The 15,932-nt window shown below is 42.3% G+C and overlaps 1 protein-coding gene across 1 annotated transcript; it reads left to right on the top strand.

The window, feature by feature from the left end:
- Positions 1 to 1,146: 1,146 nt before the first annotated feature.
- Positions 1,147 to 2,617, top strand: LOC138894499 (uncharacterized). The gene is made up of 2 exons (XM_070179199.1): positions 1,147 to 1,444; positions 1,932 to 2,617. Exons 1-2 carry the CDS (start codon positions 1,147 to 1,149, stop codon positions 2,615 to 2,617), a joined length of 984 nt encoding a protein of 327 aa, XP_070035300.1.
- The last annotated feature ends 13,315 nt before the right edge of the window (positions 2,618 to 15,932 follow it).

The following is a 15,932-nucleotide window of genomic DNA, read 5'->3' as shown; positions in this document are numbered from 1 at the left end:
AGTGCGAATTAAGATAGTTCAATTTCACGCATTAGAATATATACCCCTAACTCCCATCTAGCTCCTTATGGATTCGACCCCGACTATTTGTTGGGTTACTATAATTGCAATCGACCGTTTCATACCTTTTAAGAGGTGTGCATTTGGTCGCGATCAATTTTTGGCGCCGTTGCCAGGGAGTTAAAAACGGTGTTAGCTATATATTTGGGTGTGTTTTTGGAATATCTTCTTTTCCTTCAGTGTTACTTATGTGCTTGAGAAATTGTAGTTGCAACCATGGCAAACAATGAGTTCAGAAATATTGCTTTGGTGGATGTGGACATTGAGGATGATCAAGTGGATGAGGTTCCTGTTGAACCTCAAGCCAATAGAAGAGGCCGAGTGCCTTATAAAAATGTGCCCATTCCACCCCCACCTCCAGCACGAGCGGCTCCATACCGGGTGTTTCCCAATGAAGGATATGCAAGTGCAATAGTCCCTCCCCGTATTAGTGCGGGCAACTTTCAAATAACCAATGTGATTCTCACTTTGCTAGAGCAACGAGGCTTCTTCACCAGTACTCCAGGTGAAAATGCATCCAAACATTTGAAGGGGTTTATGGGCACGTGTTGGGGGAGTAAACAAACAAATGTCTCCGAGGATGCTTTGAGGCTAAGGCTTTTTCTCTTTTCTTTACGGGGGAAAGATTTAGATTGGTTGGAACGTTTGCTGAACCATTCCATTCCCACTTGGGATGAATTGGCGGAAAAGTTTATTTCTAGTTACTTCTCTCCGGGGCACATGGCTACACTTAGGGATGAGATTATAGCATTCAAGCAAGAGCCCAATGAAACACTACACAAGATATGGGAGCGATATAGAACAATGGTTAAACAATGTCTCAACAATGATATGATGGAGAACATGATTCAACAAATTTTCTATCGTGGGATCAACACAACCAACCAATGTGTAGTGAATAAACTTGCCAGTGGGAACTTCATGACTACACATTATGCAGAGGCGTGTGATATCTTAGATGAAATGGCAGACACATCAACGCCATGGTAATCTCGGGCTAATGTTCCACAAGATAATCCCAACGTGATTTACCTCCATAAAGAGTAGCATGACCATAGGCAAGCCATAGCCAAATTGACTACAACCATGAATCAACAAGGAAAAGTTCAACTTCAACAAGTGCAAAGTCCTAAGCAAGTCAATGCCATGGAGGGAGTAAACATGATGGTGAACAAATGGAAAACCAAGGGTCCAAGAGCAACAATGAGTGGACAATTTGTGCAAGAAGATAGTGGGTTTGATCAAGATGATTCTTACAATGACCAAGAAGAGGAGGTGCAATATGTGAACAACTTTCAAGGGAAACGAAGCAATTTCCAAGGCTCAAATCAACAACAATGGCAACCTCAAAAAAATGAAGGCAATTGGAATTCTAATAACCAAGGTAATTGGAGTGGTGGAAACAATCAAGGGAATTGGCATAACAACAACAATCAAGGAAATTGGAATGGCAATAATCAAGGTAATTGGGGAGGTAACAATCAAGGTGGATGGAACAATAATCAAGGCAAACGGGGGTCGGGTTTTCAAAGGCCCCCGATGTATCAACAACTGAACAACCCGCCTCTTTATCCTTTCTATGGTCCTAGTTATTCAACTAATGAGATGTGGCATATTTAGAATATGTTCAAGCAAATGATGGAAAAGAATGACGTTTCCAATGCCCAACTTGCCTCATACAACACATCGATCCGCAACTTAGAAGTTCAAATGGGGAAAATCTCTCAAGATCTAAATTCTCGTCCTAAGGGGGCACTACCAAGTGACATGGTGGGAACAACACGGGGCATGTCATGGCCGTTACTACAAGAAGTGGAAGAGGTAGGAATGCATCCACTTCAAGTCAAAGGCAACTTGTGATGATGAGAAAGTGGTACAAGAAGAAGAGGTCTCGAGCAATGTGATGCAATCAAATAATGGAGTTCGAATTGATATTGATGACAATGTGGAGGAGACCCAAGAGGAAGTGAACCCATCTAGGTATCACATTATTAACATTCCGGAACCGGTAGTACAAAAGGCTAAGACACCATTTCCTAAGCCTCCTTCTCCATATCCTCAAAGGCTTGCCAAGCAAAATGGCGAGAATAAATTCAAAATGTTCATTGACATGATGAAAAGTCTCTCAATCAATGTTCCATTAGTTGAAGCTTGGGAACAAATGTCCAGCTATGCAAAGTTTATGAAGGATTTGGTGACAAAGAAACGGTCGATGAATTTTGAAACTAACAAAGTCACTTATCAAGTGAGTGCAATTGTGCATTCAATGGATACTAAATTAGAAGATCCCAGTTCTTTCACAATCCCTTGTACCATTGGAAGTGCCAAGTTAGCTAAATCTCTTTGTGATCTTATGGCAAGTATCAATTTGATGCCCTATTCAGTTTTCAAGACTTTGGAAATTGGGCAACCAAGACCCACATCTATGAGATTACAAATGACTGATACCTTGAAGAGACCGTTGGGAGTGATTGAAGATGTATTGGTTCATGTTGATAAATTTATTCTTTGGCGGATTTTGTCATTCTTGATTGTGAAGTGGACTATGAGGTGTTGATTATTCTTGGAAGACCTTTTCTTTCTATGGGGAAGACTCTTGTTGATGTGGAAGCCAGAGAACTCACTTTCTGGGTGGGTGATGAAAAGGTGGTATTCCACGTGTGCAAATCTATGCGGGCAAATAGCAATGAAGTGTGTTCTTTTGTGGACTTGTTGACCGATGTGATTGTTGATGATACAAGTGCCACGATCAATGTGGGTGATATGTTGGAGGTCGTCTTGCTCAACTTTGATGATGTCGAGATGTATGGCTTCATGGAATATGTGAATTCTTTGCAAGGAATGGGGTCGTACAACTATGCACCCTGAAAACTCTCATTGGATCTTGAAAATAGGAAAACTCATCCTACAAAACGTTCAATTGAAGAGCCTCCGACCTTGGAGTTGAAGACATTTCCTCCACATCTTCGGTATGAATTTCTTGGCCCTTGTTCTACTTTACCGGTTATTCTTTCCTCCTATTTGACTAACGTGCAGGTAGATTCTATATTGGCAGTGCTACATAAGTGGAAGAAGGCTATTTGATGGACATTGGCAGATATTCGGGGAATAAGCCCCGCATTTTGCATGCACAAAATCAATTTAGAGGAAGAATCCAAACCATCTATTAAACATCAAATGAGACTCAATGAGGCTATGCAAGAAGTGGTTAAAAAGGAGATTATCAAGTGGTTGGATGCCGGGGTTTTCTACCCTATTTCCGATAGTTTGTGGACTTCTCCGGTTCAATGTGTCCCAAAGAAGGGGGCATGACGGTGGTCACCAATAACAATAGTGAGTTGATTCCTATAAGAACGGTGACCGATTGGAGAGTGTGTATAGACTATCGTAAGCTCAACAAAGTCACAAGAATATCATTTTCCACTTCCCTTCCTTGACCAAATGCTTTATTGGATGTTCGTGCTTTCTATTGTCTACCCTATTTCTGATAGTTCGTGGACTTCTCCGGTTCAATGTGTCCCAAAGAAGGGGGCATGATGGTGGTCACCAATGACAATAGTGAGTTGATTCCTACAAGAATGGTGACCAGTTGGAGAGTGTGTATGGACTATCGTAAGCTCAACAAAGTCACAAGGAAAGATCATTTTCCACTTCCTTTCCTTGACCAAATGCTTTATTGGCTGTTCATGCTTTCTATTGCTTTCTAGATGGATATTCGGGCTACAACCAAATCCTTATTGCTCCGTAGGATCAAGAGAAAATAACCTTTATATGTCCTTATGGTACTTTCACTTTCAAGCGGATGCCTTTTGGGTTATGTAATGCACCAACAACTTTTCAAAGGTGTATGATGGCTATCTTCATGGACATGGTGGAGGAATACCTTGAAGTTTTCATGGATGAGTTCTCAGTGGTTGGGGATTCCTTTGATGATTGCTTGGCAAATTTGGATAAAGTATTGGCAAGCTGTGAACAAACGAATTTGGTGCTAAATTGGGAGAAATGTCATTTCATGGTCGAGGAAGGCATTGTCCTTGGCCACAAGATCTCAAAGAATGGTATTGAAGTCGACAAGGCAAAGATTGAGGTGATTTCTAAAGTTCCACCTCCAACTTCGGTGAAAGGCATGCGGAGTTTCTTAGGCCACGCGGGGTTTTACCGGTGCTTCATCAAGGATTTCTCTAAAGTGGTGAACCCGTTGTGCAAGATTTTAGAGAAAGATGCTAAGTTTCACTTCAATGATTATTGCATGAGAGCCTTTGAATTGTTAAAGTTCAAGTTGACAACCACTCCCATTATCACCTCTCTTAATTGGAGTATCTTTTTTGAGCTCATGTGCGATGCTGGTGACGTAGCGGTTGGAGATATTTTGGGACAATGCATCAACAAGATTTTTCATCCGATCTACTATGCTAGTAAGATCATGAATGATGCCTAAGTTAACTACACTATTACGGAGAAAGAGCTCCTTGCCATTGAGTTTGCAATTGAGAAGTTTCGCCCGTATTTGATGGGTGCAAAAGTTATTGTCCGGCAAAGCTTGTCATCTCCGGCGGGACTTGAGCACAAAGCCATGTGGTCTCTAAAGAAGTTGAATTTTGATTGGGATGTAGCCGGTAACTTGAGGGTTGCACATCTGAATGAATTAGATGAGTTCTGGTACCATGCTTATGCAAGTTCGTCCTTGTACAAAGAAAAGATGAAATATCTTCATCACAAATACATTGGGAACAAAGAGTTCAAGGTGGGTGATCTTGTATTGTTGTTCAATTCATGATTGAGGATGTTTCCCGGAAAGCTAAAGTCTAAATAGAGTGGTCCCTTTGAAATTGTGGGTGTGACACCTTTTGGTGCATTGGACTTGAAGAACAAAAATGATGAGGTATTCCGAGTCAATGGTCACCGGGTGAAACACTATTTGGGAAAAGTTGGTGATGGCCATGTCGTGGTGGTGATTCATTTCAAATGATGGTAATCTGCGTCGTGCGACGTTAAATCAGGCGCTCCTTGGGAGGCAACCCATGTGTTTTTCTTCTCTTTTCTTCTTTTGTATTTAGGTGTTATTTTTGTGCTAACTGGATTTGAAGTGTATTGGAGGGATAGGTGTGCTTTATAGGAATTGTGCCTAGAAATTTGGTTAATTGTGGAAAGAATTGCGGACCGCACAATTATGGTTACTGCAGCAAAAAGTGCTCTGCGGCCGCACCATTACATTGAGGACCGCACAAATTGAAAGTGGAAAATGACAACTCTCTGAAGTTGGTCCGTCAGAAAAATGGCCATTCTGCGGCCGCATACATAATTTTATGGACCACAAAACGAAAGGGCAATTGAGCCCCTAGATAATACAATGCGGCCCGCAATCAGAATTTTGCACACGCACTCACTTCCCCTTTCCCTTGGAAAACATCGAACAATATAAATAGAGAGGCTAGGGAACTGTTCCCCTTTTCCCTCTTTAAGCTCACACCTTGCACAAATTTGTAATTTCATCGTAAATTGTCTGCCTACACGCCTAGTAATTGTTGATCAATCATCTCTTTCACTCATCCATATCTTGTATGCTTTATAATCTTGTTAATTTCTTTTAATTTTAGATTTTTAGTAAAAAAACTTAGACCATTGTCTGTTGAGTCTAATTGAACAACCATGTGGGCTAAATCTGTAGTGGGTAGCCTGGAAAATGCTCTAGAGGGAATGGGTAAATAGATTTTCATGCTTAGATGATGTTTCCATGTCAAAATTGTGCAAAACTTGCAAGCCCTGGGTAAAACATAATGCTTATTCGTCAATGTTTGAAATTTGCGGCCACACAAGAAATTGTGCGGTTTGCAGAAGTTGAGTCTAGGGTACTTTAGAAAGGAATGGTTCTGCAGCCACAAGAAAATTGTGCGGACCACAAAAATCCCATTGCGGCCGCAGAACAGTCTATTTCCTGTGATCGGAGAGTTGTCAAATTGGTGACTCACATGTGCAGCCGCAAAACAATTTGTTTGGATCTCAAAAAATAGGTTGCGGCTGCAAAAGAGCCAATTCTCTATTATTAGAGAGTTGGCATATTAGTGGTATCTGAGTTACGACCGCAATGAAAAATGTGTGGACCGCAATTCAATTTTGCAGCCGCAATGAAAAATATGCGGACCGCAAATCCCTACCTTGCAAATATGTTTCAACTGCGTTTCTCACTATATCTTCTGGTGTGTCCTTATATTCATTGTACGTCTGAACTTGAATTGCATCTAACAATTGCCTTTGCTTGGTACAGAAAATGGTTTGATCTAGAGGTAGGGGCGACACTTCAAAAGGAAGGGGTGATCTTTCTCGTGGATGAGGGAAGAGACCCTTGCCTAGTGCCCAACAACATGAAATCAGGAAGAAAATAGCAGCCGACATAGGGAGAGGTGCAGACTTTTCCGAGTCCAGTTCTTATTCCCCATCTTGGGAAGCATCATAGGGCAACTCAGCCTCTGTACATGAGCAGTCGACTATCCAGTCAAGGCCGCTAGAGAGGAATCATCTCAGGGATAAGTCATCCACATCACACAGCACTTCCGAGGGTTCAGAGAGTGCCAGTCAGGCTTCTGAGCCTTCTACTATACCTATCCCCCAGAGACAAGAGACATCAGTTCAGGACATCCCCGTTGATGACAGAGGGGGAGATGCTACAGTTGCCGGCCTTGAACGATCGAAGGAGGAAGAGGTATGGGAGGTCCGGTTTGTTAGTTTGGCTGCTTTCTCCAGCTTCCGTGATTGGTGGCCAGTAAGGTTGATCACTCTTGAGCGACAATTTCAGTTGAAAGATTTAGAAAGGTATAACCCTGCAGTTTTGAGGCAGTTTCGGGAACACAAAGGGTGGATGTAGTTTACCCAGAGCATGGTGGATGCGAAGGAGTACCTTGTCTAGGAATTCTACGCCAATGTAGCACATATCAAGAAAGGGACAAAGGTTACTAAAGTGAGGAAGGTGCGATTTGATTAGCACACATTGAACACTTACTTGGGGTTTGATGATGTCGAGGCCACAGAGTACTTAGGGAAATGTGCACTTAGGGATGCAGCTCGTCCTTGGCTGGCAAAGATTTTAGCAGCTCCTGGGCCACCACCACCATGGATCACAGTAGGGGTTTTTATTCACAGGAGTACGCTGATCTTTGAGGCAGAAGGGTGGCAAACCCTTGTATGCAACTGACTAGACCCATGCCAGAACGAGACATATCTTTCGATCTCTCAAGTTGTTCTAGTTGCTTCCATCATGGCCGAGTACCCTATCAATGTGGGTGCCGTGATATCAGCCAACATCTCTATGGTCGCTCGGCAAGCTGACACATCCTACCCGTATCCTAATACCATTACAGAGTATCTCACGGATGCGAGGGTAGAGCCGAGGGATTTTGACACAAAGGTGCAGCGGAAAAAGCCCTTCTCATAGTACTCACTGATGGATGCACACAACCCTAAGAAAAAGGGTCAGCCGTCTACCACCACAGGCCAGTCTGATGAGCCATCAATGGTAGTTGCAGAGGCAGTTGATATTCCATCCACTTTGGTCGAGCCTTCATCTAGTGCTGCAGCCATGCCTCCACCACCATCCTCAGTTCCCACAATATTCCTGCCACAGGTTCCACCTCGGCTTTGAAGCTGGTGCCCATGCCTACTACTTCACTTTCTATGCTACGAGTCTCCCAGACATTGGCGAGCCTCAACAACTGGATGCAGACAGCCACTGGAAAGTAGTCTGATTTATCCAGTACTGTTGTAGCACAGTCTTCTATTCTGGCATCTCAGATTGCCCCCATCAGTGGAAGAAACTCTGAAGAAGCTCTTAGAGAACCAGAACACAATCATGGCTACATTGGTGCAGCATGGGTCAGTGATCGAAAAGCTGGAAAATGATGTAAAGAAGATGAGAAAGTCCTAGGCCTCCAAGAAGTCAGTGGACAAGCTCCAGAGACAAGTTACCAAGCTTGCTGCAGCCGAAGATATTCCATTTGACATGCTGATTTACCCACACCACCCAGGCCCAGATCCTGCAGCACCAACAACATCGATGGCACCAACTGGCCAGTCTAAGGAGCCAGACTCTGCTGCCGACATTGCCGAGGTAGTGCGTCAGATGTTCACCAGCCCAGTCACTCCCAGAGTTAAGGATGATGAGATCCAATTGGAATAGACTGAGGGTGGTAACATTGCTGGGGACACAGAGATGTCCAAGGAGTCATAGGGAGTCTTCTTCACTCTTTCCCTTCCATTACTCTTATTTTGTTAAGCATTGGGGACAATGCTTATTTTTATTCGGGAGGGGGGGTAGAGTTTATTTGATCTTATTTGATGATTCTGAGATAATTGGTTTGTAATAACTTGACATTATTTTTCTTCTTTTTCCTTATTCTTTATATATTCTCTCTTCTTCTCTCATTATGTATATATGTTCTCCTTCTCCCCCATTGTGTATATTCGTTAGGCTTTCAATAGTTTTTTCTTTGTAGCTTCTTTATGTTTGTTTTCTTATTAGTTAGTGTTTAAGTGGGTAGCTTCTTTTTGAATTAATAGCTTTTTCTTGATTTAGTAGCTTCTATTTATGTTTTAGTAGATAATAAGCCTTTGGTTTTCTTAATGCCACGGTTCTTTCCAAAGGTAGTTTTTGTGTGAACCGGGTGACTTTTCCCAACGATGGATGGTGTGACAACCTTCTTAAGGGACTGAGTCCGTTTTTGTATTTAGGTAATAATAGTAGTAGGAATGAATAAAAGGACCTAATTAAGTCATGCTCGAAGAGTCAAACATGCTTCACTTGGTACCACCACACTTAACTACGTGCTTATGGTTAGAAACAAGTTTTATTTTGAAAGAAATAGCTCTAGTTAGTGACTTTGTGATTCTTGTGTTGACTTGGGCAACCGTCGAGTGGTTTAATCGAACCATAGTGATTTTCAATCTTGAATGTGGTATTTGTGGGCCCTCGACTCTTTCCTCTTTAATAATCCAGTTGTGTGAGCGATGAGATTCTTTGTTGTTAGTCCAAGTAACCATGTGAAAGGTCTAGAACTTGTCTCGAATGTGTTTCAAGGCGAAATCCTAAGTTTTTCTTGGCTTGAGAAGTGATTGTAGGCTTTTCTTGGCTCGTTTGAGTTCTATATTGCCTACCAATCATGTCATCCCTAGTCAAACTCTTCAATCCTTTAGCCCTTCTCATTTGAAAACCATGTTGCAAGCCTTTACCCATTCTATTGTGACCCCCTCTTGGCACCCGATCTTTCCTTAACACTCATGTGAAACAAATGGCTAAAAACATAAGTTTGGGGGAGAGACGAGGAAATTGAAATAGGGTATCAAGGCACAAAAAGAAAAAAAAAGAAATGATGAGAAGAAAAGGCAAAGAAAAGAAAAGAACAAAAAGAAAATTTCAACAAAAATGAATAAGTAAAAGAGTTGAAGGGATTCAAAGAAAGAAAATAAGCCTAAACATGGAGAAATATGAGTGTAATGATCAAGAAAGGGTGATGTTAAGTCTCTCTAGTCCCCCAAGAAAAAGAAAATGCCTCAAAAAATTATCAAGGTGTGAGCCGAGAATAAAAAGATGGAGTGCTTAAGGAAAGGTGTAACCACTCAACCATATTGTATCCAACCCTAACCCAAAAGCCTTCATTACATCCCAAAAGAAGTCCTACCTGATTTCAAGCCGAGTAAGCTTACATTAGTGGCGAACTACATGAGGGGCAAGCCTATGGTACTTGAATCCGTACTTGTGACATTCTTTTGAGAGAGATGAGTGAACCTTTCATAAATCTTTGGACTGAGTGCTAAAATTCTTAAGTGAGCTAGGCAAGCGGAGAGTAGAGGAGGAAGAGTTTGGGATCCACAATGACCTACATGAGAGAACGAGCTTCCTTGATGAGTAAATTCAACTCTTCATGCTCAAGTATCACACTGGAACTATATGTGCATAAATTGTTAACTTGCCACCTTGTTGATAATCCATAAGTAGTGTTGGTAATTGTTAATCCCAATTGATGTGTGAATGGCTCACCTTTGACTGGCTGAAATGACCATTAACTTGTGGAGGTGGGAACTATTTTGTTTGTTTGAGGACAAGCAAAGACTTGAGTTTGGGGAGTTAATAAGTGGAGATTTTGACTACTTATTAGCACTTTTTGGCTTTTGTTTTAGTCTAAAGGCATTGAATTACATTCCCAAAACTAATGAGTTTGGGGAAATTTTTAGGAATGTTGTAAGTTGGACTCCCGAGATGAAATCCGGCTCAAAGAGGAGTAGTCCGAGGACAAAGCAACAAAATGACACAAAAGCATACAAAGTGCGGTCCGCAGAAGAAATTCTGTGTCAGTAGAAGAAACTGCGGTCCGCAAAATTCCATCTACGGCCACAACCAAAGAAGGAAAACCCAACAGACTTTCGTGCAAATTACGGACCGCACATGAATTGTGCAGCCGCAAACGAAGGGCTCAAGACCAAGATCAGAGAGATGAAAAAATAGCTAAGTCCAGAGCTTCATTGAATTGTGGTCCGCATAAGATTTGTGCGGCCGCAGAAGATTGTCTTGCGGTCGTAATCATACTATTGTGGACCACAGAAGAGGGCCTTGAGGTCGTAATGCAAAATCTGTGGACCTCAAAAATAATTTCTCGCGGCCGCAGTTCATAATTGTGCGGCCATAAAATATCAGCTCCGATGAAGAGTTCTGCGGACCGCACATGGAATTGTGCGGCCGCAGAACCTCATGACGGGCATTTTGTCAGAAATTTTCAGCCTTGTATAAATAGATGAGTTTCACAAAATTAGGTTAAGTTTTGACATCAACAAGTACTGTAGCCGTTTTTCTTTGCCTCTTTTGGAAGTTTACTATATTTTGGTATATTTTACAAAAGATTTTATTATTTTAAGCTTACATTATGAGTTTAATTGGTGTTTCTTCTTCTTCTACTTCTTCTTCAAACCCAAGCATGAGTAGCTAGATTTTAATTGGTGTTTCTTCTTCTTCTACTTCTTCTTCAAACCCAAGCATGAGTAGCTAGATTTTTACTAGGGTTGTGACCCAACCCTAGTGTGTTAACCTTATGGGTAATTAAATTAGTGCTTGTTTATGATTTGGGTATTTATTATTTAGCCTAGTTCATGCTTTAATTTGTGAAATTAATGGTTGCAAACATTGGTTTATGCCTATTTGACTTAGTCTCTACTTGAGAAAGAGAGACTTAGTCTAGGAAAACTTGGCTAACAAGGATTTGGGTCAATCGAGAGATTGATTAACCCAGTTAAAGGGTTCAACCTAGAGATAGTAATAGTCCGACTTGAGCTTTTATCAACTGTATTCGTGTGATACCCATTTGGTCTTGAGAAAGTCAAATTGGAAAAAATCACTCTCTAACCGAGAGGTATTGAGTGGATAATTGAGAGTTGATAGCTATAACACACCGCAATCAACAAAACAAGTATTAAGCTATTTATCCCATTAGGCAAACACCTAGATAATGGTCACAACCCTAGGCTCTTTACCAATTTGAAAACCATAAAAAACAATCATCCTACTCTTATTTCTTTATTCTGCAAGCTTTAGTGTAAAATTAGAAATAGAAAAAAAAAATCCAATTTGTGGAAGTGCAAATTAAGATAGTTCAATTTCATGTATTAGAATATATACCCCTAACTCCCATCTAGCTCCATGTGGATTCGACCCCGACTCTTCGTTGGGTTACTATAATTGCAATCGACCGTTTCATACCTTTTAAGAGGTGTACATTTGGACGCAATCAGTATGGGTAGCCTTGCATTCATTCCTGTTGGTGAGAGACCACTTGCAATTGATGTTCAGGCCTTGGCTAACCTGTTCATGAGATTAGATGTTTCGGAGCCCAGTCGGGTTCTAGCTTGTGTAGTTTCTCGGTCTTCCTTATATGATCACATCAAAGAGCGCCGGTATGATGATGCTCATTTGCTTGCCCTTAAGGACACGGTTCAACACGGTGATGCCGAGGATGTTACTATCGGGGATGATGGGGTGTTAAGGATGCAGGGTCAGATTTGTGTGCCCAATGTAGATGGGCTACGTGAGTTGATTCTTGAGGAGGCCCACAGTTCGCGGTATTCCATTCATCCGCGTGCCGCGAAGATGTACAAGGACTTTAAGTAGCACTATTGGTGAAGGAGAATGAAGGACATATTGGGGTTTGTAGCTCGGTGCCTAAATTGCTAGCAAGTAAAATATGAGCATCAGAGACCGGGGGGTTGCTTCATAGGCTGGAGATTCTAGAATGGAAATGGGAGTGGATCACCATGGATTTTGTAGTTGGGCTCCCACGGACTTCGAGGATGTTCGATATTATTTGGGTGATTGTGGATCCGCTGACCAAGTCCGCACACTTCATTCTAGTTGGGACTACTTATTCCTCGGAGCAGTTGGTTGAGATTTACATCTGCGAGGTTGTTTGCCTTCATGGTGTGCCGGTATCCATCATTTCAAATCGGGGCACACAGTTTACATCGTAGTTTTGGGGAGTGGTACAATGAGAGTTGGGCACCCATATTAAGTTGAGTACAACATTTCGCCCTCAGACAGACGGACAGTCCGAGCACACTATTCAGATACTGAAGGATATGCTACGTGCTTATGTCATAGATTTCAGGGGTTCTTAGGATCAGTTTCTGCCACTCGCGGAGTTTGGCTACAATAACAGCTACCAGTCGAGCATTTAGATGGCTCTGTATGAGGCTTTTTATGGGAGACGGTGTCGATCTACGGTGGGTTAGTTTGAGCCGGGCGAGTCTATGCTATTGGGTACTGACTTGGTTCAGGATACTTTAGACAAGGTTAAATTGATTCTGGATCGGCTTTGCACGGCATAGTCTAGGCAGAAGAGTTACGCCGATCGGAAGGTTCGTGATATTGCTTAGATGGTTGGGGAGAAGGTACTGTTCAAGGTGTCACCCATGAAGGGTGTGATGAGGTTGGGGAAGAAGGGCAAGTTAATCCCTCGGTATATTGGGTCGTTTGAAGTGCTTCAGAGGATTGGAGATGTGGCTTACAAAGTTGCCTTGCCACCTAGTCTGTCGAGTGTGCATGCAGTATTTCATGTTTCTATGCTTCGGAAGCATGTCAGTGCTCCATCTCATGTTTTGGATTTCAGCACGGTTCAGTTGGATGGTGATTTGACATATGATATGGAGCCGGTGGCCATTTTGCATCGACAGGTTTGAAAGTTGAGATTAAAGGACATAGCGTCAGTGAAGGTGCAGTGAAGAGGTCAGCCGGTTGAAGAGGCTACTTGAAATACCTAGCGGGAGATGCGGAGCAGATATCCACGCCTATTTGAGACTCCAAGTACGTTTCTAGAACCGTACGAGGACGAACGTTTGTTTAAGAGGGTGAGGATGTAACGACCCAGCCGGTCATTTTGAGAGTTGTAGCCCCATTCCCTCATTTACTGCTCATTTTGTGCCTTATAGATTCCATGTGACTTGCCGGGGTAGTTGGTTCGGGTCCGGAAAGGTTTTGGAACGAGTTGAGACACTTAGTCTCAAGGTTGAAAGCTTAAATTAAAAAGGTTGACAGGATATTGACTTATGTGTAAATGACTCCAGAATAGAGTTTTGATAGTTCTGTTAGCTCCGATGGGTGATTTTGAATTTATGAGTATGTTCGGATTGTGATTTGGAGGTCCGTAGTAAAATTAGGCTTGAAATGGAAAAAATTAGAAATTCGAAAGTTTGAACGAGAGTGGACTTTGTGGTTACCGGGCTCGGATTAGGGTTCCGGGAGTTGTAGTAGGTCCTTGGTGTCATTTGTGACTTACGTGCAAAATTTGAGGTCAATCGGACGTGATTTGATAGGTTTCGGCGTCGTTTGTAGAAGTTGGAATCCCTTAGTTCCACTAGGCTTGAATTTGGGTGTGATTCATGTTTTTCATACTGTTTAATGTGATTTGAGGGTTTGACTAGGTTCGTATCGTGTTTTAGGACATGTTGGTATATTTGGTTGAGGTCCCGGGGGCCTCGGGTGGAGTTTGGATAGTTAACGGATCAAGATTGGAATTTGAAAGACTGCTAAAGTGCACTAGGTCTGGTGTGATCGCACTTGCGGAGTTCTGACTGCAGGTACGAGCTCGCAGAAGCGAGAAGGGAATCGCAGAAGCGTCCTGGAAAGAAATGGGCAGTGGTCGCAGGTGCGAGGTGATTTTCCGCACCTGCGTGGTCGCAGATGCGGCGCATTGGGCACATAACCGGAGTTTGGCCAGCTGGGGGAGTTGAGCAGGTGCGAAGAGAATTTCCGCACCTGCGAGTTCGCAGATGCGGAGGAAGTATCGCAGAAGCAAAGAGGGGCCTGGTGAGGCAGGTCCGCAAAAGCGGAGGTGTGTCCGCAAAAACGGAACCGCAGGTGCGGTTAAGTGAGCCGCATAAGCGAAAAGGTGGGGTAGTGTATTAAAAACGAGGGTTCCGAGATTTTCTTCATTTTTGAACATTCCAAGCTCGGGATTAGGTGATTTTGAGAGGTATTTCGAAGGGATACTTGAGGTAAGTCACTTGTGGTTTATTTTTCCCAATAATTATGTTTTCCCATTGATTTTTCCACCTAGATTGTGTGGTTTTAAGGTGTAATTTGGGGGTTTAATGCTAGGGATTTGGGTGTCGATTTTGTGTTAGATTTTTGTAAATTTGGTGTGATTAGACTCGTGGTTGAATGGGCTTCCGGATTTTGTGCTTTTTATCGGATTTCGAGACGTGGGCCCGGGGGCCGGCTTTAGAGTGATTTTTTAACTTTTGATTAAGAACTTGGTATTTTCTTATGGAATTGATTCCTTTAGCTCGTGTTGATTGTATCGAATTGTTTATGGCTAGATTCGGGGCGTTCAAAGGTCGATTCACGAGGCAAGGGCTTGCTAGCGGAGTGATTCGTGTTGCTTGAGGTAAGTATCGTATTTACACTCGGTTGAGGCACCAGTTGTTTGAATTGTTGTGATAGCCACGTGCTTTTGGGTGCGCACATGTGTAGGGATGATCCCATGTGCAGGGCATCGGGGTTGTATATTCGTGTTTGGGTTGTGCTCGGGCTCCTATAAGCCCAAAAATGAATGTTAAGCTTTGAGCTTCGATATCTAATATGTGGTAACGGTTTATGTGATCTAATTGAGCCATGATGAGTCTGCTTAGAGGTTTAATCCCTGAATGAACTTGATAAATGCTTTTCATTGATGAAATTTCTGGATTTAGCTACGATAGCAAACTTTGCACATGCCTACACTTTAGCATGTTATTTACACCAGTCGAGGGATAAGAGAATCTTATTTCATTTATTATATACCTGTACACTTGCTTTATTTCTTCTGTATGATATTTTGGACTAGGGCCTGCGGCTATGCCGGGCGGATTATATTATTGGTAGGTGAATTGTCCGTGCAGCACGTGAGTTGTCCTTGCGGATCCATATATTGATATTATTGGTACGTGAGTTGTCCGTGTCGATCCATATATTGATATTATTGACACGTGAGTTGCACGTGACACACGTGAGTTGTCCGCGCAGATTCTATTGTTAGCACATGAGTTGTTCGTGCAGTATGTGAGTTGTCCGTGCAGTGTGTAAAACTTGTATTTTTTATCATTTATTTGATTTACTTGTTTTCTCTCCCCTACATGCCATAATACTGTTGAGCAGGGCAGTTGAGAACCAGTGTACATGCACACACGGATATTCGTATCACGAAGCCTTATGGGCTAGCTTTAAATCTCACATTATGTTAATTAAAAAGGATAGAATTGTACTGATTTAACTAGTGACTTCAACAAATTAAGCCTCTCTTACCTTGCCTTGATTATTTGCGATACTTATTAAGTTGGTTGTACTCACACTACACTCTGCACCT

The sequence above is a fragment of the Nicotiana tomentosiformis genome, chromosome 6 (genome assembly GCF_000390325.3).
Source record: "Nicotiana tomentosiformis chromosome 6, ASM39032v3, whole genome shotgun sequence".
NCBI classification, from domain to species: domain Eukaryota; kingdom Viridiplantae; phylum Streptophyta; class Magnoliopsida; order Solanales; family Solanaceae; genus Nicotiana; species Nicotiana tomentosiformis.
Note: the sequence above shows the minus strand (reverse complement) of the source record. Positions and strands in the feature narration are given on the sequence as shown.